We start from the raw sequence: 21,733 nt of genomic DNA on the forward strand, positions 1-21,733 counted from the left end.
CCCCCTGCGGCTTGCCTCAGCCGCGCCCGGGCCTGACTTGCAGGTCCGTCCCAGTGAAGAAAATCTCCAAAAAAGAGACTAAGTCCGAATGTAGGAACTTAACCGGGACCTCCCAGCCAGCGTATCCAAGGAGGGCTCCAAGGACGTCGGATGAAGATTCAGTTTTGCCCCGGTCGAAGGCTTTTGACCTTGAAAAAACGACTAAGTTCGAAGGTAAAAATCTCCACTGAGAGCTCCTGCGACGCGTATCCGAGGAAGAGTTCCAGGAGGTCGGATTGGACTGGCAGGTTTGTCCCGCTGAAGAAAATCTCCAGAAAAAAGACTAAGTCCTAAGGTAAACTTTTGACCAAGGCCTCCCGCGGGCTGTAGCCGAGCCGGGCTCCGTTGCGGTCGGCCTTAAACTTTGACTTTGCCCCAGTTGAGGTGCGACCAGATGACCTGATTGGCTCTTTTTCTTTCTGTGCGCTAGAAAGCAATAATTCTTTAAAAATTAATATCTCCGGTTCCCGTTATCCGATTTTTTAATTAGTTTTAGTGTCCTTTTAAAGCTAAAAATATTTCCTATTTTTATAAATTGATTTTAGATTTTTTAACAGTTTCCTGTGTTTTTTTTAATTACTGTTTTGTGATATTTGAATGCTTTACGCTTTGTCTCCTAAGTTAAGCCTTGTCGCTCGTTGCCAAGCTACCAATGGTTGAGCTGGGTTTAATTTACTGAGACCCAACTGGACCTAAGTGGAGGTTAGTGGCCTGTTGCTAAGAGTAGGTACCTACCTGCCCTTACCAATAACCCATTTTCCAACCTTCTGGCAGATTTACATACATTGACACAACCAGTGTGCGTGGCTTGTAAATCACAAGGCGAGAATGTCTTTGGCTTTGCCAGTGCTTTTTTACATGTCCTTGCCACTTCAGAACATTTATCTGCATCGTGAATTGAGGGCTGTTAAGAGTACAGTATTGTTTTTGCTGATTTAAGCTGCTTATTTTTGGACAAATTCACCTCCAGGTGAGTGAAGCTTAGCAGGTTGTTGAAGAAGTAATGGAACACGTTTCATCTTCTGTTAATTTTTCTGGTTTACTGCAGATCGTGCCTATCTCCTTTCCGAGTTCAGTTGAATGTGTGGATTTCTATTTGTATGCATTTCAGTTGGCAGTGATGACCTTTCTCATAAAGCCACAGATAACTTTTATTGAGACAAAATGTTTTTCTAAATATAGGAACCTACTGTACCAAAGCTCCACTGAACAGCATCTCATCTTTATGGGAGGAGAAAACAAGTCATTGCTTCTTCATACACTTGCTGTAAAAATTATTTTGCTCTGAATGTCTTAGCACATCATCCAAATTGAGTTTAGTAGGTTGCTTTGATATCTGCATGGGACATGACATTTTATTCATAGTGTTACAAAAGTCAGTGCATTATGCAGTTATTTTCCCCCTCCCAATCCTTTATCATAGCTTCGTCTCTTGTGAGCGGAAAATATTTACAGCTGGGCGAGCCCACAGATTGGTGCTGAGTGGGCACATTTGAGAGTACTTAAATGGGGGTCAGGGGAGATAGAGGGTACCTTTCCCTCATTTTCCTTAAGGGTCCGGCGGCCTGGTGACCCTCTGTTAGTTCTCATCCAGTGAAGGTTTAGAAATCTGTTTGACCAAGCTAGTCCACCAAGGACTGTGAAAATGGTTTTCAATAGAATGAGGCAATGCATAGCTAGACTCTTGATCGTAGAAAATTGATCCTGACTAGCTGTTAACCATCTGCTGAACCTAAGGGGACAGACTATAAATATTCCTGCTCGTGATGGTAGCCATATCCGTAACTCTGTACAGTTGAAATCTCATATGGTTCTTCTGTCACTGAATCCTTCACAGGCAACTTTCCACTTGGGTTTACTAGAGATCAGTGGTAATGGATGTCCCATCCCCAGAATGGTTGTGGTACCAAAAGGCATTAGCAAACCTTCAGTTATTGATTCTTTGATCAGTGGGCTATGCAAGCGGTCCAGCGAGGGGTCGGGTGAGGTGCACAGCGAGTGCCTCCTTTGACGTAAGTGTGACTATAAGGGGACACTCCCCCTCCTGGAATCTGAGGCCAGTAGTCTTAGATGTTGGGGCCTCCGCAAGGTATTTCCTTGCCACAGATAGGCCCCTTCAATTTTTAAAAATATTCCTTCCCACCCCCTTATTAAGGGTGGACTGTCTACCTGTACATTGCATGATGTTTAGGGATCCTAGGCCCTGAAGAATGCCCCCAGACCTTCCTTGGCTCATAGTAGAGGGCAGAAACATGTCGGCCAATTTTTCGATAGGCAACCCAGTAAGTCCTTACTCTCACCGAGGTGTCCCATCCTTGTTTTTAATACACCAGCAGACACCACTATTAAGTGTAGATTACACACTGGTAACTGCCTAGGTGTTTTTATCTTCCCTTAGCTTAGCTGGATCCCACTAACTCCAGATAAAAATATATTTACGCACTCCCTCCCGTTCCTTTACCGGTGAGGTTGAGTCCGCCCAGGTGGCACTGTCCTACCTGGGTGGGGCTAGGTGGTCAAATGATGAAGCATGAGACTATATAGTGTGTGAGACCACCTAGTCCGTAAAGGAAATACCCCCTCCCCTCACTCACCACCATCCCACAACACTCATACTCCACTTTTTGACACCCAACGAGGTCTATGAGCCCGTGGATAATCTCCCGTGGTTTTAGCTCCTTATCATTAGTGAACCCCATACTTTTTTTGTGTTTATTATGCTGTGTACAGTCAATAATTCACTGAGCAACCAGTGGTAGATCCAGCCTTACTGTATCTTTCCCACCTTTCTATGCCATTCAGCAGAGGAGCAAAAGAAGCCAGACCACCAACCATGCATTGAGGCTAGCTGTAGCCTCAGTCGCAAAGGTGCAGTTGGTCTGTATTATGTGTTTTGGAAGAGAGAGAGAGGGCTATGGTAATTTGCTGTCTGCAAGTCTGGCATTGCCACATTTAGACTTCTTATTCTGATAATTTTGTCACTGCACACTCCACTTACTTCACAAAATGTTTACTTAAAGCTGTTTGGTAGATATTTGGTGGCCCATTTTAAGATGTGTAGCTCAGTACCTTTTTAACAAGATATGGTTGCTATACATGTCCAGCATCTTAATTCTGTTAATGCCTTTGTGGAGGGAACCCACTTAACTTGAATTGTCTCATCAAATTTTAGGGGAAAAATTGAAAGGTACTGATCCTGTTTCCCCAGTTGTGCACCACAATATATGGGGTGTAGAGGCAAGAGTAGTGGTGTAGCATTCCGTCGGTACCATCTTCCTTTAACTGCATTTGCAGCTTAATACCATTCCCACTCGAGGACCAGTTGGATGTTTCTCAGCGTAGGAGCACCTTCATTTAATTGTTATCTAACACCTCTTTATTTTTCACTGTTTGCCTCATTTTGTCAGTCTGATTTTAAGTTTTCAACCTGATTATTTGTGATAAGGGCTGGGGAGAAGGCATCATTCTTAACTCCTTAAGTAGAGTTAATTTGGTGCTTGTGAAGGTACTATCTGGTACCGAGTACCTGCACTTCTTTTTCTTTCATTTGAAAGGGAGAGTACCTGCACTTTTCATCTCTACTCCTGGGTATTGCCAGTAATCTCCCATTAAATATATTGCAGTGGAGGCATGGCCAAGGCTTCAAGATGGTGGTCGCACTTTCGTAGTGCTCTGGACCCCTCTGTCATCTGCCTTAGGCAGCGCCCATCTCAGGTGCGGGCGAGTGCCGGGAGACTGTCTGCTGCCACCTGAGTGGTCATGCCAGAAATCGAAGCCCCGGGGACCAGGCATGCAGCGCGATGATGTGTAGCGGGCCACGCGTACAATGGTGGCTGGGCGCCGCTGACTGGGCCAATGGCTGCGGCATCTGTGGCCCCAGCGTGCAGCAGAGGCGAGCTACTCCTCACCGAGAGCGGAGGCCACCCGGTGGAAGAAGCCACCCGGGTGGCAGCCAGCGGAGGGTGGGGAAGCGGGAGCAGTGGCAGGGCGAGGAGCCCGGGCTGTGCCGCGGGCCCCTGGATTGTGATGGCCGGGCCTGGCGTGCGCAGACCCAGAAGAAAAAGCTGCTGCTGGGCCCCTTGGCCCCCCTTTGAAGTGTTCCTGGGAGCCGAGAGAGCAGCAGGGTGCACGGCCTCCCCGCTTGCAGCCGGACCGGCGTGGGGGCTGCCCCGCAGGAGAGGAGGCCCAAGCGGGTGCAGGCAACATACGGTGAGTGGAGAGGCAGAAGGAGAGTGTGCTGTGCAGTGGCCCCCGGGGTGTGCGGCCTTCCCTGAGCCGAGACCCCCCCCCTAGACCCACTGATGTGTGCCTGGAACCCAGGCCTGCGACGGTGCTTGGGTTGGGAGAGCCCCCAACAGAAAGAAAACAGTGCGCTGGTCCCCCTCACCCCCTCCTGCCACCAGGGCAATATGGAGGCGGCACGGCAAAGACCAGGACCGGGCGGCGGCAAACAGGTGAGGAGGGGGCACAGCTGGATAGTGGTGGTGGGTGCGTGTGAGCCCCAGGGCGGTGGTCGCAGCTGGTGAAGGTCCTTAGACCCAGCGGTGCCGCGGAATGGAGTGGGGGCAGCAAGGCACAGCGACTAGAGGAACGAAGGGGCCATGCCACGACGGGAGGACCGGAGGTAGTTGGAGTGACCACTCTAAAGGAAGATCCCAAACCTAGAGGCTGAGGCCTGGCGGTCTTCTGGCCATTGGAGACAAACTTGCAGCGGATTGGAGAGTGGTGCGGCGACGTGAAGCAGTGGTAAATAAATGCATCTTGCGCAGGACTTGGACGCTGCTGCCTCGGGGTGAGGTAGTGTTGGAAACGAGCCCTCCACGAGGGAGGGGCTGCATAGCGAGACTGATCTGCATGCTGGGGCTCTGCAAGGCCTGGGATCCGGTAACCGAGATCCCAGCTGATCATGCTGGGGAAAACGCAGGCCGGGCGTGGGTCCGACAGTGTTCCCTGCTGAGAAAACTGTAGTCTGCGAGAGTTGTAATGGGCAAGGACAAGCCAGCATGGCCTGCGTAGGCGGAAACGCGCATAGATCAGTTTGCTACATGCTCCAATGCAACTCATGTAGGAGATCTGGCACCGGGCGGCTCCACTTTCTCCTCTCCTGCTGCATCTACTTTCATGTCTTGCTGCAGCACTGTTGCCCCATTTCGCCTCTGCTCCTCTTTTGATGCAGCACGGTTATCTCTTCCCCTCGGTCTCCTGCTGCAGCACTGTATTGCCCATGTCTCCACTTACTTCTGCCTTATTATTGTCTTTTTGTCACACTCTCATGCTGCACCACTGTATTTTAATGTCTCCCACTCTTACCGCAGCACCATTTTGCTGCTCATGGAGTGTAATGCAGCTCTCAACTGAGCTGTATGTAGAGCAGCAAGGATCTCCCATCACGCCTGCTCAGAGACGTATCCCCTAGAGTGCCTGTGCATGTTTTATTTGTGATCTCAAGTAGGACTCAGTGCTTTCCTAATCCCCAATATCCATTCTTCTTTTCAACAGCAAACATCTGATCCTCCATTGATTCTCTGTACCTGTGTACTCTTCATTTTGTTTGAACCGGTAAATTTGGGGAACACACTTCTGGTCTACTACTGTCAAAGGAGTAGTCTTGTCCTTTACCATCTGCATGAACATTTCTAGGTTCCTTAGCAGTGTTTCAGACATCAGTATTATGGGCATGATTACAAGCTACGGTGTTGTTTATCACCCCTGATGGATAACCATACCGGAGGGTACATTATTTATGTGTGCGATAAATAACACTTATTATGAGCTCATGTGAAATAACATGCAGATTCTGGAGTTTAAAACTCCAACATATGTTTTCCCTTGTTAAATTTCAGCCTGGTAGACTTACCGAACTTTATCAAAGGTGGAGTTACTTAAGGCACCCGATAATTATTGGTTGTGTTTAAATACCTAACAACTCGTATTTCGACCAATGGATAAACAGGGGTTAACGCATGGGTCGGAATATTACGAGCAACTTGTAATCGGGCCCTTAGTGCTCTAAATAAAATGTATTTGCTATTATTTTTGTTTAACTAGACCAGAGTTAGACGATCAGTGTTATGGCACATGAAGGTGAGACTGTTTTATCATGCCCGTTTAATTTGTTAAGCAATACTGTTTGGCTAGGGATGGGTTGTGGTTTTTTAAATGTTTTTTTTAATCGTTTTACTTATAAATCTTGTTGCAGTTTTTGTAAAGCACCTTAGCTTGCAGCACATAATTGGTCGATAAATTAAATCTTTATGGCCTTATCGATATTCAGCAATCCAGTACATACAGCACCCTAGTGTAGTGCCACATTCTGCTTTCCATTCCTGTAGGTTCATTAGCATTCTTAACATTTTTGATTTTTGGCAGAAAAATTACAAATGCAAGTTTTCCTTGTAGCTTGGGAATACTTGACTGACTTTGCAACATTCCACACTCAAGACAGGGTTGACTTGAGTACTTGCCAGTCCCCACAAATATGTTAGTTTATTGGCAGGGAACAGTACTGTTCCCTTGTGCTTTACTTCTGTCTTCTTGACGTGAAAATCTGCACGTAAACTTGCTAAATGCTCTAGAGAGGGTTTGGCATTAACTACAGAATGCACTAACCCTTACTTTAAATGGGATCCTTTGTAGTAAATGTTGACTAATAGACATTATGTAATCTACAAAAACCGAGGGGTGGTTACCAGTAGTGTAGTGCAAAGGGCCAAGATTGCCAGAGTCGCTGATTCTGACTGCTAACTCGTCCCCTGCTTCACTCTTTGTGGAGTATCTGGGCCTAGATTATGGACTAACATGCAAGGACCGTGATTACCGTTATGTTGTATGTTTGTGACCTGCAGAGTCTTAATTTCGGGACATTGGCACAAAGCAATTCCTCCTGATTTAAGTTGAAGGAGTTGTGCTGTAATAAAGGAGACACTGGGTGCATGCGGTACCAAGTGTACTATTCAGTTGGGCAGGTGATAATCTTCACTCATCCCTTCATGGTGGTAAAGCTCCACCCATCTTGGAACTAGAGAAAACAAAAGAAGTAATGGGTGGAATGTTTCAGTTAATCTCAGCCACTGGTAATTAGTGCCCCTCCACAGGGAAACTGGGTTTAGGCATTCTTATAATCGCTGTACGTTAGATGAGGGGCTGATACAGACCTCCTATCCTACTATATGCTGTAGCAACAATAAGTACAAAGTACTTTAACTGTATACACAAAGTGGTTGGCAAAATATTTAGGAAAATTTGTAATTTAAAAACTGACTTGGATTGGAGAAATACGTCTTGAAATGGGTTAATCAGCTAATTATATGATGGGAGTTGGCTACAATTCTACCTTGGGGTTCTCCACTCTTGCATAGTAACGAAAATATCCTAAGAGGTATCTTAATAACAGAAGACTTAAACAGAACAAGAACGTGAAGATTACCCCCCCCCAAAAAAAAAATGCGATCATGCAATTTTGCACTTATATTTGAATAAGGTTAGTTTGATGGAGATGTCCCATCTCCAAGCAAAAAACGTTTTTACAAAACATTAGGACTAGTTCTTTGAATTCGGATATGTTGTTCTCTAAGGAAATAAAGATGATGAGTGTTATAGCCTCCTTGCTTTGAAGCACAGGCAGAATCCTGCTTAGATCATGGAGTTAGGCATTTTATATGCTGTTTCATATGACTATTTTACCAACAAAACTGGTTATCAGTGCAAGAGTCGGCTTAACCCCCGAGGAAAGACATTGTTTCTAAGAAATCGGTGCAAAATCCAGGCCATGTGCTTTTTTTTTTTTTTTTTTTTTTTTTTTTTTGCCGCATTCTGCATTTTTAATCAAAGAAAGTGTTTTTTTTTTTTTGTTTTTTTTTTGCGCGAATCCTCTGTAGTATGGTGTACGTAAAATTCGTTTAATATTTAACCATGTAAATGAAATTGTTTCAGAATTTTTAAAAGTATTTCAGAATATGCATTTGTCATATCTCATTATATTGTGTCATCGTGGACATTGTAGTTCTGAATCTTAATAAAAAAATCTTAAAATCTTGGTACTTACTGGGGTGCACCTAAAGTTGCAGACTTTATGAGAAATCGAAGTCAGTGATGGAAATTAATTTTAAATCCTCTGATCTACACATGAGAAGCACTGTTGGTATTGGGCAAAAATCTGTTCCTCAGAGAAAACTGGCACTGCATACAACCAGGTTACAGTCTCTTAACCCTATAAGTGCTGCAACAGTGTGCCAGTGGCCTCCCGGTGGGGTGGGGCGGGGCGGGGCGGGGCGGGGCGGGAGGGAAATTAAGTTGAGGGGTGGGTGTGGCCACTCTGAGACCCCCCCGTCCCAGCTAAATGAGGCAACAGTCTTTCTGTCTCCCAGAGGGGCAGATTGGGGTAGTTACCCCAAAACCGCCCTCTCAGTGTTGTGTGTTGAGGTGGTGGGGCAGAAGCCCACTGTATAGCAGCAATATATTTTTATGTGTGTGTGTGTGTGTGTGTGTGTATATATATTTTGTAGGAAGTTGGCTCTATAAATACTATATCAAACTAAGAGATAGTGTGCACAGAGTCCAAGGGTTCCCCTTGGAGGTAAGATAGTGGCAAAATTAGATAATTCTAATGCTCTATTTTATGGTAGTGTGGTCGAGCAGTAGGCTTATCAGAGGGTAGTGTTAAGCATTTGTTGTACACACACACAGGCAATAATTGAGGAACACACACTCAAAGACTTAACCCCAGGCCAATAGTTTTTATATAGAAAAATATATTTTCTTTATTTTTTGAACCACAAGTTCAAGATTTGAAGTAAATACATAAAATGCAAGGTACTCCACACAGGTAAGTTAAGAACTTTGAATTAGAGCAGTAACATACAAAATTTTTGTTAAAATGGCAATAAGCTATTTTAAAAGTGGACACAGTGCAAGATTCAACAGTTCCTGGGGGAGGTAAGTAATGGTTAGTTTGTCGGGTAAGTAAAGCAATTACAAGTTCAAGTTCCTTGGCATAGGCAGCCCACCGTTGGGGGTTCAAGGCAACCCAAGGTTACCACACCAGCAGCTCAGGTGCAGGGGTCAAAGAGGTGCCCAAAAACACATAGGTGCCTATGAAGAACAGGGGTGCTCCGGTTCCAGTCCGCCAGCAGGTAAGTACCCGTGTCCTCTGAGCGCAGACCTGGGGGGGGGGGGGGTTTGTAGAGCACTGGGGGGCACACAAGTAGGCACACAAAACACACCCTCAGCAGCACAGGGGCGGCCTGGTTCAGTGTGCAAAGCAGGCGTCGTGTTTTGTATAGGAATCAATGGAGGGACCTGGGGGTCACTCTAGCAGTGCAGGCAGGACACAGGGGGGCTTCTCGGGCTAGCCACCGACTGGGCTAGGCAGAGGGTCGCCTGGTGGTCACTCATGCACTGAAGTTCGGTTGCTTCTGGTCCTGGGGGCTGCGGGTGCAGTGCTTGGTCCAGGCGTCGGGTTCCTTGTTACAGCCAGTCACGGTCAGGGGGAGCCTTTGGATTCTCTCTGCATGTGTCGCTGTGAGGGTCCAGGGGGGTGGTCTGGGGCTGGGGCCAAAGCAGTTGTCGTCTCTGCAGGGCTTTCAGGTCAGGAGTCCTTCTTCTTGTTTCAGGAATCTGATTTTCTGGGATCTGAGGTGCCCCTAAATACTAAATTTAGGGGTGTCTTTAGGTCTGTCCTGGAGGGTGGCTACACCCTCTTTGTGCCTCCCCCCTGAGGGGGGGGGGGGGCACATCCCTAATCCTATTAGGGGAACCCTCCAATCTCAAGATGGAGGATTTCTAAAGGCAGGGGTCACCTCAGCTCAGGACACCTTAGGGGCTGTCCTGACTGGTGGGTGACTCCTTGTTTTTCTCATTATCTCCTCCTGCTTGGTGCCAAAAGTGGGAGCAGTGGCCGGAGGGGCGGGCATCTCCACTAGATGGGATTCCCTGGGGTGCTGTAACAAAAGACATGAGCCTTTGAGGCTCACCGTCAGGTGTTACAGTTCCTGCAGGGGGGGAGGTGTGAAGCACCTCCACCCAGTACAGGCTTTGTTCCTGGCCACAGAATGACAAGGCACTCTCCCCATGTGGCCAGCAACTCGTCTTGTTGTGGCAGGCTGGCAGAAACTGGTCAGCCAAGCACTAGGAGTCGAATTGTATTCAGGGGGCATCTCTAAGATGCCCTCTGGGTGCATTTTACAATAAATTCCACACTGGCATCAGTGTGCATTTATTGTGCTGAGAAGTTTCATACCAAACTTCCCAGATTTCAGTGTAGCCCAGGGGTGTGGAATTTATTAAAATATCTACTTGTCCAGGGGACAGGTTGGTGCTCAAATCTACTTGTCCTGTAAAATGATCTACTTGTCCCTTTGGTGCCATGTAGTGTGGCGCCAAATTATGGCAGCAATCTCATTATGTAAGAGCTCTGATAATAACCTCTCTGATATGCCAGGGCTACTACCATAGTAGGGCTTGAATACTTGAAGTTTCAATCCCTACTGTAGCAATTTCCTTATTTTGCACCTTTCTGCAGATCTGCATACTGGGGCTGGAGGAAGCAGTAAGCAATAGTTCAAGGGCTGGAATGCCTTTGAGTCTGCAAACCTACTAACCTGCATGTTTTAAAGATTTTCACCAGCTTCTCTCTAATATTTTCCCATAATAAGAAAGGTTGGACATTTACTCCTGACAATGGCAGAATTAGAACTTCTTCCAGGGTTGGGAAGAAAGTGGCTGGAGGGAAAATGAACTTGCAAATGCTCAATAGATTTTCACATGAGCAAATCTACACATGCGTATTTACCCATGCTAAAATACAGTTCACAAATATTTTATAGGGGTACGACATATACCATGGGTGCACTTTTGTGACTTTCTTTAAGAATCTGGGGCCACATGTAGGTAGGTTCAGATTTGCGACCCGCAAATTGCGAGTCAGAGCGAGTCGCAATTTGCGAGTCGCAAATCCGAATGTAGGATGGTGTCCCTGACACCATCTGTGATTCGCAAGGGCTTCGCAAATGCCCACCTCATGAATAATCATGAGGTGGATCGCAATTTGCAACCCCCTTGCGAATGGCGGCCCTCACAGGGATGGTGGCCTGCTGGAGACAGCAGACCACCATGTCTGTGACTGCTTTTCAATAAAGCAGTTTTTTTTTTTTTTTTGTAATGCAGCCCGTTTTCCTTAAAGGAAAACGAGATGCATAACAAAAACAAAAAATGAAACGTTTTCGTTTGATTTTTTCAGAGCAGGCAGTGGTACGTAAGACCACTGCCTGCTCTGAAAAAATGTTTACAGTGACATTCACAATGGGGAAGGGGTCCCATGGGGACACCTTCCCTTTTGCGAAAGTGTTAGCACCCATTTGAAATGGGTGCAAACTGCGATTGGTTTGCGCCCGCGTTCGCAGAACAATCCTACATTGCACTGCGAGTCGCAATTAGAAAGGGAACACCCCTTCCTAATTGCGAGTCGCAAACCCGTTTTGCGATTCGGTAACCAGGTTACCGAATCGCAAAACTGGGTTTGTGCATCGCAATGTGCTTTTTGCACGTCGCACACAGCGAAAGTCGACGTTTGCGTCATGCAAAAAGCTGCCTACATGTGGGTCTTGGCCCCTAATTAGGTCTGGTGTTAACAAAGACATTTTGTTTTTATTAAACTTCTATTTCTCTCTCTTTCGGCTGGCTTTGCTGTGAGTAATTGCATTCTGCCCTTCCACAAGGAGTAGTTTTGTTCAGTGTCAGGAACTACAGTGGCAATCAGTGACGTAACGAAACTGGAGAGTGCCCCTTTGCAAAGAACATGGAGGAGCCCCCTATCCAGACTCACTCAGGGCAGGTGCTGTGCTGAAGGGGCCCCCTGGAGGGCGGCTGCGGGGCCTTTGTTATGCCACTGGTGGCAACGTGTGCTTTTAGAGTTCAAAAACGTTTTGGTTTTTTTTTGCCAGTGTTTGTTAAAATGTTGAGGGCCTGGTAGCTCCCACAACAATAAAGTGTTACAAAAGCCATGTCAAAACAAGACACGCATTGATGAAACTAAAAGACTTATAAAAGTATGTCAGATCAGTTGGCTTTGTCAGTGTTTGTTTATTTTCATGCTTCCCATAATCATGTTGAAAATGGTTACACTGATTTTCCATTAGAAATATTTTTGGGAAATACTAGCATGCATCAAAACATTTTACTAAATGACACTTCATTTGCATCTAATCAGAGAGCATTCTGGGAGCATTATACTTAGCCTCATAGCCTAAACTTTTCAAACATGTGTATACACGTTTTTTTTTTTTTTTGTACTGGAACCAACGTCAGTAGTGAAGTGTGACCTTAAAACATTTATTTACAGCACTCACCCTAATAATGAAGGTTTTCAAATAATGAACCATAAATACAAGTTTGAACAGCATTGTCTTTCGGAAACACATTACCTCAACTGCAGAGAGTTCCACTCTCTGTAAACAGGCAGCCAGAGGGTTTGTGCTGCAGAGGGTTGGGCCTACTTGTCCCAAGGACAAAGTAAACATAAAAACTTGTTGCCCTTGACCCCAAACAAGATGTCCCGGGCGTCGGGCGATAGGAATTCCACATCCCTGGTAGCCATTATGGAACTGTGGAGTTCGTGTCTGACAAACCCCCAGACCATATACTCTTATGGCTACCCTGCACTTACAATGTCTAAGGTTTTGCTTAGATACTGTAGGGGCATAGTACTCATACACATATGCCCTCACCTGTTGTATAGTGCACTCTGCCTTAGGGCTGTAAGGCCTGCTAGAGGGGTGACTTGCCTATGCCACTGGCAGTGTGAGGTTGGCATGGCGCTCTGAGGGGAGTGCCATGTCAATTTAGTCATTTTCTCCCCACCAGCACACACAAGCTGTGAGACAATGTGCATGTGCTGAGTGAGGGGTCCCCAACGTGGCATAAGACATGCTGCAGCCCTTGGAGACCTTCCCTGGCATCAGGGCCCTTGGTACCATTTACTAGGGACTTAGCTGGGTGCTAGGGCTGTGCCAATTGTGGAAGCAAAGGTACAGTTTAGGGAAAGAACACTGGTGCTGGGGCCTGATTAGCAGGGTCCCAGCACACTTTCAATCATAACTGGCATCTGCAAAAGGCAAAAAGTCAGGGGGTACCCATGCCAAGGAGGCATTTTTTTATATATATATATAATAGAACAATGGGGTAGGTCTTGCCCATCCAGATGCCAGGCCCCACCCTCACCTCTAAAACTTCAACAGTCTTTCTGCTCCACTGCAGACTCAACCAACCCATCCTATTAGCAAGCAAGAGTACATTTTGGTTCTTTCTGGTGTTTTTACATATGGACCAGGAGAGTGGCTGACTCCCAATATTGTTTCTCTTACTATAGTGTATGGCTGCAGTTTTTGTGGTTGGGTAGGCTGCCACCTGGGAAAATCTACCAGACCCAGACAGTTATGAAAACTAGACATCTGGGGGAGCCCAGGGTGGTGTGCTTCATATGCATTCTGCATCATTTCCTTATGCACAATGACTTTCAAAGCTCAAAAGCCGACTAAAACACACATTTCTGTGATGAAAATGTCTGGAATCTCTTGGGAGCTACAAATGTCCTACCACACACAAATCCCCCAAGTCTCCAGACAAAAATGGTACCTCACTTGTGTGGGCCAAGACACCTTGACAAAAAAACACCTTAAAAGTGCTACGTGGAGAGATCTGCAAGAAGGTTAGCTGCAGTATTTGGGGCCTTGCTGCCACCCATGAAAACCTATCAGCCACTGACATTTGTGAAAAGTGGACAACCAGGGAATTTCAGGGTGGTGTACCTTGTGTGAATCCCATGAGGTTTTCTTACCTGCAAATCTCAAACTTTGCCTGATCACAAATTTCCTTACATTTCTGTGATGGAATCTTCTGGGATCCACAAAATTACTAACACCCGGCAATGCCCCACTTGCCATGATAAAAACGCTGCACCACTTATGTGGTTGGGCCTAATGCCTGCAACAGGAGTGGATCAAACTAAGGTCAATAGTAGTCCCCATCCAAGTGAGTAAACCTCGTTATGAGTGCTGACATGCTGCCCTTCACAAGGAGCACATCCACACACAAAGTAGTTCACTTCAGCGACCTGGACAACCATCCTATAGCCACACTTTTTCAAATTGAGTGTCCAGCAGCTTCCCAAATAACGTTTTGCAAAGAAGTGTCAAAAGAAGCAGTGACAAACCTAAGAGCGTAGTACCCAACAGCTGACCTATTGGTTTTGCCAGTGGTTGTATTAAAAGTTGAAGCTCTCCTTTTTAGAAAAAGTTTTCGTGTTAAAGGGAGGTGCATAGACTTCTTTTTTGGATCCTATCGGGTGGATTTTTACTGTGCATGCCATCTTGATAAGAAAAAGTCAGGAGCCCAAGAAGTGACCATTGTGCCATGTTTCAGCCAGGTGCTTGAAAATAATGATGGATTTGCCCCCACCCATTGTGTGAGGAGAATAAACTTGAAAGACCAACAGTACTTGCAACTAAGTTTCAGTAGGTATTGAAACATGGATGTTAACTGAAGACGTTTAGAGGGTTCACTGTACAAAAAGCAGTTAACACTCAAAAAGTGTAACTATAAGGATAGTCATAACCATTCCTAATGTTTTTCCCCCACCACATTGCACCAAAATGACTCCAGAAATGTTTGGAGTACATGTGTAAATGTGGTGGAAAATTAGAAGAACTTTACTAAAGTCCACCTTTGTAGGTAGAAATATCTATTCAAGCGGACCACTTCTTTACAGCTCACAAAGACACTCCGATATGGGATCATAATAAAAATGCCCATTTCCAGCAGATCTCTCCACTTCTCTCTCCCTCCAGCAATGCCAGTTCAGGACACACAATCTAAGATTGAACAACACAATGCACTTGCCAGCTAGGCAGACTAAATCGTATGAAATACCATAAAGGGACCTGCAAAGCTGTTCAAAGACACCATCTTACTGAAAAACATACACTGAAAATAAACACTTCATCCACCACACTGGTAAGCGTTGTGTCCCATAACACGATATTCACACCTTGGTGGTCGTTCCCCACAACAGGTGAACACTTCCCACTTAGGATAAAAAAAGACCACATCCTTCCAACGACACCAGACATGGTGTAGTGTGCTAATCATATAAGCAAGCAATTCTCTGCCTCGTTTTCTGGTAATAAGTGCTATCTAAATGCTGCATTGGAATACAACAGCTCAAAAATTTCTGCAGTAAAGTTGCATTTTAATAGTAAGAAACATACATTTTAATACAAAATAGTAATAGTTTATACAAATAATGGTAAAACATAACAAACGTTTATATAAAATATCAGTATTTAAACATTGAAATGTATACAAAGACTAAACACACACTGTCATTGTAAGCTAACATTTAAAGTATTAAAACAGGATTAAAGAAGAATGTTACACCCATGGCTGTTAAGAAAAGTTACAGAAAAGACATAATACTATGTGTAATCCAAAAAGGAATGCTAGCAGTAGAAATAATTTATAACCTTCATATCTGCCCTGTTGAAGCACTACTTCTTTAGTGCTCATTTAAATAGTCTTACATGCCTTTGTGAATTGGCCCCCAAAAATATTAAATCAGAATATTCACACAGAGTTAGTAATATTACTAATAAAACTGCCTTCCTATCACTTTTAATAATAGTTGGATGTTTTGGGGCTGATTTATAAGGGGCATGTAAGAGTATGTAACACAGCATCAAATGGTTTAAATGATGACCACATTGTAGTAGTTGGTGTATCACGCTTGGAAACCACCAAGGCTTTGAGTATGTTTAAAGTGCACACAATTTTAAGAAGCTTTACGGACCTGCAAAAGTTCTTCTGTGTCATACTGTAACCGAAATCTCAAAATGTATGGGGTCATCGGCAGAGCCACTGATGATCGTTGTGGTGATGTTATCATATGGTCTTTACTGGACTTCATTGCACTAGAAGGCTCGAGATTCTATTCATGAGCACGAATGTATTATAGTTAATACCATTTTACCTCTCCTTTATTCTTTGCCTTTACTCATAACTAAAAATGCAAATCTTTAACAGTACCAGTGCCTTGCAAAGGTACGAGGTGAGAATCGACTACCCTCCGAAATTTGCTTTAGCAGTTGTATTCTTCAGTGCATGCTCATAACATAGAATGGTCTGATTCCATCTGCCGTTTCAGACTGCTTGTCAGTGTTAGGTAATTGTCCACCATATGGTGTGTGGGGGGGGGGGGGGGGGGGTGTGTGTGTGTGTGTGTGTGTGTGTGTGTGTGTGTGTGTGTGTGTGTGTGTGTGTGTGTGTGTGTGTGTGTGTGTGTGTGTGTGTGTGTGTGTGTGTGTGTGTGTGTGTGTGTGTGTGTGTGTGTGTGTGTGTGTGTGTGTGTGTGTGTGGTTTTTTTTTTTTTTTTTTTTTTTTTATATATATAAATTAGTGGCATATGATTATCATAAGTTTCTTGTACATTAGAATGTACAGGGCAGTAGGAATGCCTTTGCCCTAATGTACTGTCTTGCATAATCAAAGACCCCCTTGTTACAATACCCATCTCTTTCATTTTTATAGAATTGTAAACTATGTTGAGTGATGTATCCTAACATAAATAATGATCATTAACGTGTTAATAAGGTTTCTACCACACTAGAAATAAATGAAACAGGTTGCGGTAATTATGTACTATTCAGTATTCTTAAAGGTTTGGACTTCTCCAGACTACTACAGCTACTGAATATTAGATTTAGAAGAACATGCTTTGAAACGTTGCTTTTGAACTTCAGCCTTGAGTGCTATGGTGGAGAGTTAGATTGAGCTGTTGAATGTCAAATGTCTCTTCAGAATTACTGCGCTACTCTAATTCCATCTTTGTCTCTTGTTTTTGTTTTTGCTGCTTTCCAGGGTTGGTTACAGTAGGCTTCTCTAAACTTAACGGAAGTTAAGAATTTCTTCGGCATCACCAAAGTTGCTGATCTTGTGGAATGCCAGTGGAAAGTGCTTAAGTTCCAATTAAGAAGGTTAGAACATTATTATCTCCGAGTGAACCCCAACAAAACAGCAAACCAAAGGACAAAGACTTGATGGCACCTTACCCATAGTCTGATCCAAATACTCCATAAGGAATAAAAGAATTGACTTTGTGTTACACTTTTGGAGAATTGTTTTTTTAAACTTTTGGAAAAATGAGGGCTTCAATGGAAGCAGCAGACATTGCTGTCGTGGCCTTATACTTTGTCCTTGTTTTATTAATTGGATTTTTTGCCATGTGGAAATCCAACAGAAGTACAGTCTCTGGGTACTTTCTGGCGGGCCGTTCTTTAAACTGGGCTGCCATTGGGGCCTCTCTGTTTGTGAGCAATATTGGAAGTGAACACTTCATTGGACTTGCAGGGTCTGGAGCCGCGAGTGGATTTGCTGTAGGTGCCTGGGAGTTCAATGCCTTGATGTTGTTGCAGCTCCTAGGTTGGATCTTTATTCCAGTGTACATACGATCAGGAGTTTACACCATGCCTGAATATTTATCCAAACGCTTTGGAAGACATAGAATACAAATTTACTTTGCCATACTGTCTTTAATTCTGTACATCTTCACCAAACTTTCCGTAGACCTGTATGCTGGTGCACTGTTTATTCAAGAATCGCTGGGATGGAATCTGTATTTGTCCATTATCCTGCTGATTAGCATGACCGCATTACTGACTGTTACAGGTGGCCTGGTGGCTGTTATATACACAGACACACTCCAGGCTTTGCTCATGATTACTGGGGCACTCACACTTATGATTGTCAGCATGATTGAAATAGGTGGGTTTGAAGAAATGAAAAGGAAGTACATGTTGGCAACACCAAACATCACGTCAATACTCTTGACACACAATTTCACCAACACCAATACCTGCCACGTAAGTCCGAAGCCTGATTCCTTAAAAATGTTGCGGGAGCCAACAGATGAAGACATTCCCTGGCCTGGATTTGTTTTTGGACAGACCCCGGCCTCTGTCTGGTACTGGTGTGCTGACCAGGTCATTGTTCAGAGGGTTTTAGCAGCGAAAAACTTTTCTCATGCAAAGGGAGCGACATTGATGGCAGGCTTTTTAAAACTCTTGCCCATGTTTATCATTGTAATTCCCGGAATGATTTCCAGAATTTTATTTGTTGATGAAATTGCCTGTATCACCCCAGAGCACTGCATGGAAGTATGTGGGAGCAGAGCAGGATGCTCCAATATTGCTTACCCACGCTTGGTGATGAAAGTTCTTCCAGTTGGTCTTCGTGGACTCATGATGGCTGTAATGATTGCAGCACTTATGAGTGACTTGGACTCTATTTTTAACAGTGCCAGCACAATTTTCACACTTGATATTTACAAATTTGTCAGAAAGCATGCATCGTCTCGTGAACTCATGTTCGTGGGAAGAGTATTTGTTGCTTTTATGGTAGTCATCAGCATTGCATGGGTACCAATCATTATCCAAATGCAAGGAGGCCAGATGTACCTTTACATCCAAGAGGTTGCAGGCTATCTGACTCCACCAGTGGCAGCCCTGTTTCTTTTGGGCATTTTTTGGAAGCGCTGCAATGAGCGAGGGGCATTCTGGGGTGTAATGGTTGGCTTTGTTTTGGGTGTAACCCGCCTGATCCTTGCCTTTGTCTATCGTCCTCCCGAATGTAACCTACCTGACAATCGACCAGACTTCATTAAAAATTTCCATTACATGTACGTTGCCACAGCTCTGTTTTGGATTTCTGGAATTGTCACTATCATTGTAAGTCTTCTTACACCCCCTCCGGATAAGGAGCAGATCCGAACCACTACTTTCTGGGCTGTGAAAAACAAGACTGTGGCAGAAAAGAAACCTAAAGAGGATCATTCCAAAGTGCCAGACAAGAGTGCCATTGTAGGCGCTGAAGACACAAAGCATATGATTCCAAATGGTAAACATGATGGGCCAGTTAAGGTCCAGTCTGAGGATATCACACTCATGATGGCTTACAACGAGGAGAGTCATGTGAATTCTGCATGTGTTTCTGAGGCTGAGACACCCATAGATTGTTATTCGAATGGACAGGCTGCTCTCATGGGACAGACTCAAGAGGCTGGAGATACCAAGAGCGTTGGTAAATGTCCGACATTAATGTATTGGTTCTGTGGCTATAAATCTGAGGACTTAAACAAAAGAACCATCCATGATGAGGTGGCAGAAGAAACTGTATGTCTACAAATGTTGGAAGAGACTCCACTTGTGAAACGAGTTCTTGATATTGGTCTGCTCTGCGTATGCACAGTTGGCATATCCATGTTTGTGTATTTCTCTTTGTAAGAGTTCTGTGTCTTTTGTATTCTTGCTATAGCAAAGTTTCAGAGCTGATGTTGTCAATTGTATAGGTGTGTGACAACCCAGGTCCCCATGTGCTCTGAAGCTGCCAGAAGGCAGTATGTTGACGTTATACAAAAGCCCTGAAATTAATTAACAGGTGCCATTTTTGACACTGAAACCTTAACCAAATAATTTAATCTGTATAATTAGGCGTTGGTACCAATCTAGTCCTTGTATTGAAGATCATTTTCCTTTTGCTTCAACGGAAGATGTGTTTTTTTTTTTTTTTTTTTTTTTTAAAACCCTTTTAAAGAGTTTTTGAAATTGTTGTACAGGCTAAGAAACTTAGCTATGTGGTGGTCTTGCAACTACCTTAGCGAGAGACCTCCGTGGATCCTGTGAAACAGGATGACATAAAATGTTGTAGTGTACCTTGTCACTATATTCACGGGACAAAATAGCACTACAGGTGATTTGCCGTCACGGGCACTAAATGTGACTAAACCAGTTTGAAATGTTAATCTAAAATGTTATGCAGCCAGTTTCTCAGATGTTCCACCCATGTTCTATGTAAATAAGGCTGGATTAAAACACCTTGAATCTGACAAAAGATCCTAAATGTGTTTGTATCAGTTCACTTTTGATGTATCTGTCAATAACTCTTAGGGGATGGTGGATAAATGACATATTTACTCATTAGAGTAAACTTGACCAGACTTCCAGTTATTTCACTGACGTTTTTTCAGTCATCCAGATTGAATACTCATTTCCCAACTTGATGAACATCAACTGCATTATGCTGTTAATTGGGAAATTTGAAGATTGGAGTGGAAGAGCATAACTGTATGGCAGAGTTTTGCAAATGATATTGTTTGGCCACTTCGGGGCTTTTAAGGCTTCATTCCTACTACAGAATATATCAATACCTCTGACTGTCTTTGTCGCAGTCATGAATAGCTCCAGGTGTGTAGTTGTACATAATCTGTGCACATTATCCATACTTCTGTATTGACAGTGGCACAAGTACTTAAATGCACCCAGACTGTTCGCGCTGATGAATATAACATGCGTTAGTGAACCCCCATTGTTTGTTTCAGATTAGTAAATGCTTCTGTGTCTTTTTTTTATTTTTTTAAGAAAAAAAGCAAATGTACGTAATTTTTTTTCAGTGGTACAGTTTTAAGGATATAAATGTTAGTTTTCGCGTACTTTTCACCGCATATCAAATATTGTGGCACTCGTATCCAAAAAGCCGTTTCGAAATTGTTGAATAAAGTTAAATGTACTGCCTTAGTGATAACCAGTTACAATTATTGTAGGCCTTATAATTTTGAATATTGCTTAACCACTGCACTGTTATCTATTGCTTAGCCCGATCCTGCAGAAATTTAGATCCTTAAATCTATACCAGCCAGCTAAGCGGAGGAAAGCACTCTATTTTTTATATTAGGGAATACTGCAAATGAACGCTGGTATGCGTTATAAATGCTAGACTGGTTCTGGCTTGAGCCCGTATAATCTTCAATATGTGTATTTTCGAGTTTGAGAGCGCAACATCTAACTTTTACAGCTCTAATTACCTAGCTTCTTTTTTATTACTCTCAATAACAAAACTATGACAAGTGCCAGATAAAATAGTTTCGAAGAATTTTACTGTTAACTGGTGTACGTGAGAAGTAAAGTACGTTTTAGGCAATTACTTTTCAAATATGGATATTCTGTTGTAACGCATACGTTCTTTTCAGCTAGTGATGCACATACATAAAAATAAATATATATATTTTGTACCTTTTTAGCTACATTGTCATTCTTTTTCTCCCCTCTGCTTTTCTGAGAAGTGCCTCTGCTCTCTCTCCTCTCCCGTGTGTGTGTGTGTGTTTGTGTGTGTGTGTGTGTGTGTATGCATATATTTTGTTATCTCTGTCTTCTTTGTTCTGTGTGCCACCATTGGTGTTGTCTGCCACCATTGTGCTACTCCCCTCTCCTGGTTTTAATGTTCTATTTTAGTTTGTTGTGTTCCCTGATTATGGCTCCCTACTGAGGTCCTTTTTTAGGTTAAAGCCTACCAGACAACTCAGCTGTCTGGTTTGCTAAAGACCTCATTGAGACATTCAGAAAGCTGACTTAGGAATGCATGCCTTCCAATGCTTACCATTGGCTTTGTGGTTTGTAACTCACATTTTTTCTCTTTCTGTTTGCTGGCTATATTTGCTTTAGGCTGTCCAGCTTGAGTTTGATCCTCCAGTTGCCCAAACCTTGTTTACCGTATATTTCCACAAACTTGCTTTCTGTAAAGAAGCCTTTAAATCTTGTTCTTATCTTGTCAGATTTGCTGTGCACACAAAGACCTAGGTCAAATTTCAAAAACTCTT

The 21,733-nt window shown here is 43.8% G+C and overlaps 2 protein-coding genes across 2 annotated transcripts in view; both read left to right on the forward strand.

The window, feature by feature from the left end:
* MRPS6 (mitochondrial ribosomal protein S6) overlaps window positions 1–21,733 on the forward strand; it is a 112,619-nt gene that overhangs the window by 10,877 nt on the left and 80,009 nt on the right. The gene's annotated exons all lie outside the window — the stretch shown is intronic.
* SLC5A3 (solute carrier family 5 member 3) lies at window positions 16,903–21,148 on the forward strand. The gene has a single exon (XM_069202493.1). The coding sequence runs from the start codon at window positions 17,226–17,228 to the stop codon at window positions 19,362–19,364; it is 2,139 nt and encodes a 712-aa protein (XP_069058594.1). The 5' UTR covers window positions 16,903–17,225; the 3' UTR covers window positions 19,365–21,148.

The sequence above is a fragment of the Pleurodeles waltl genome, chromosome 8 (assembly GCF_031143425.1).
Source record: "Pleurodeles waltl isolate 20211129_DDA chromosome 8, aPleWal1.hap1.20221129, whole genome shotgun sequence".
Classification (NCBI taxonomy): Eukaryota; Metazoa; Chordata; class Amphibia; order Caudata; family Salamandridae; genus Pleurodeles; species Pleurodeles waltl.

What these genes read in the sequence shown, in the direction of transcription:
- SLC5A3 (XM_069202493.1), top strand. Translation starts at nt 17,226, where the DNA reads ATGAGGGCTTCAATGGAAGCAGCAGACATTGCTGTCGTGGCCTTATAC.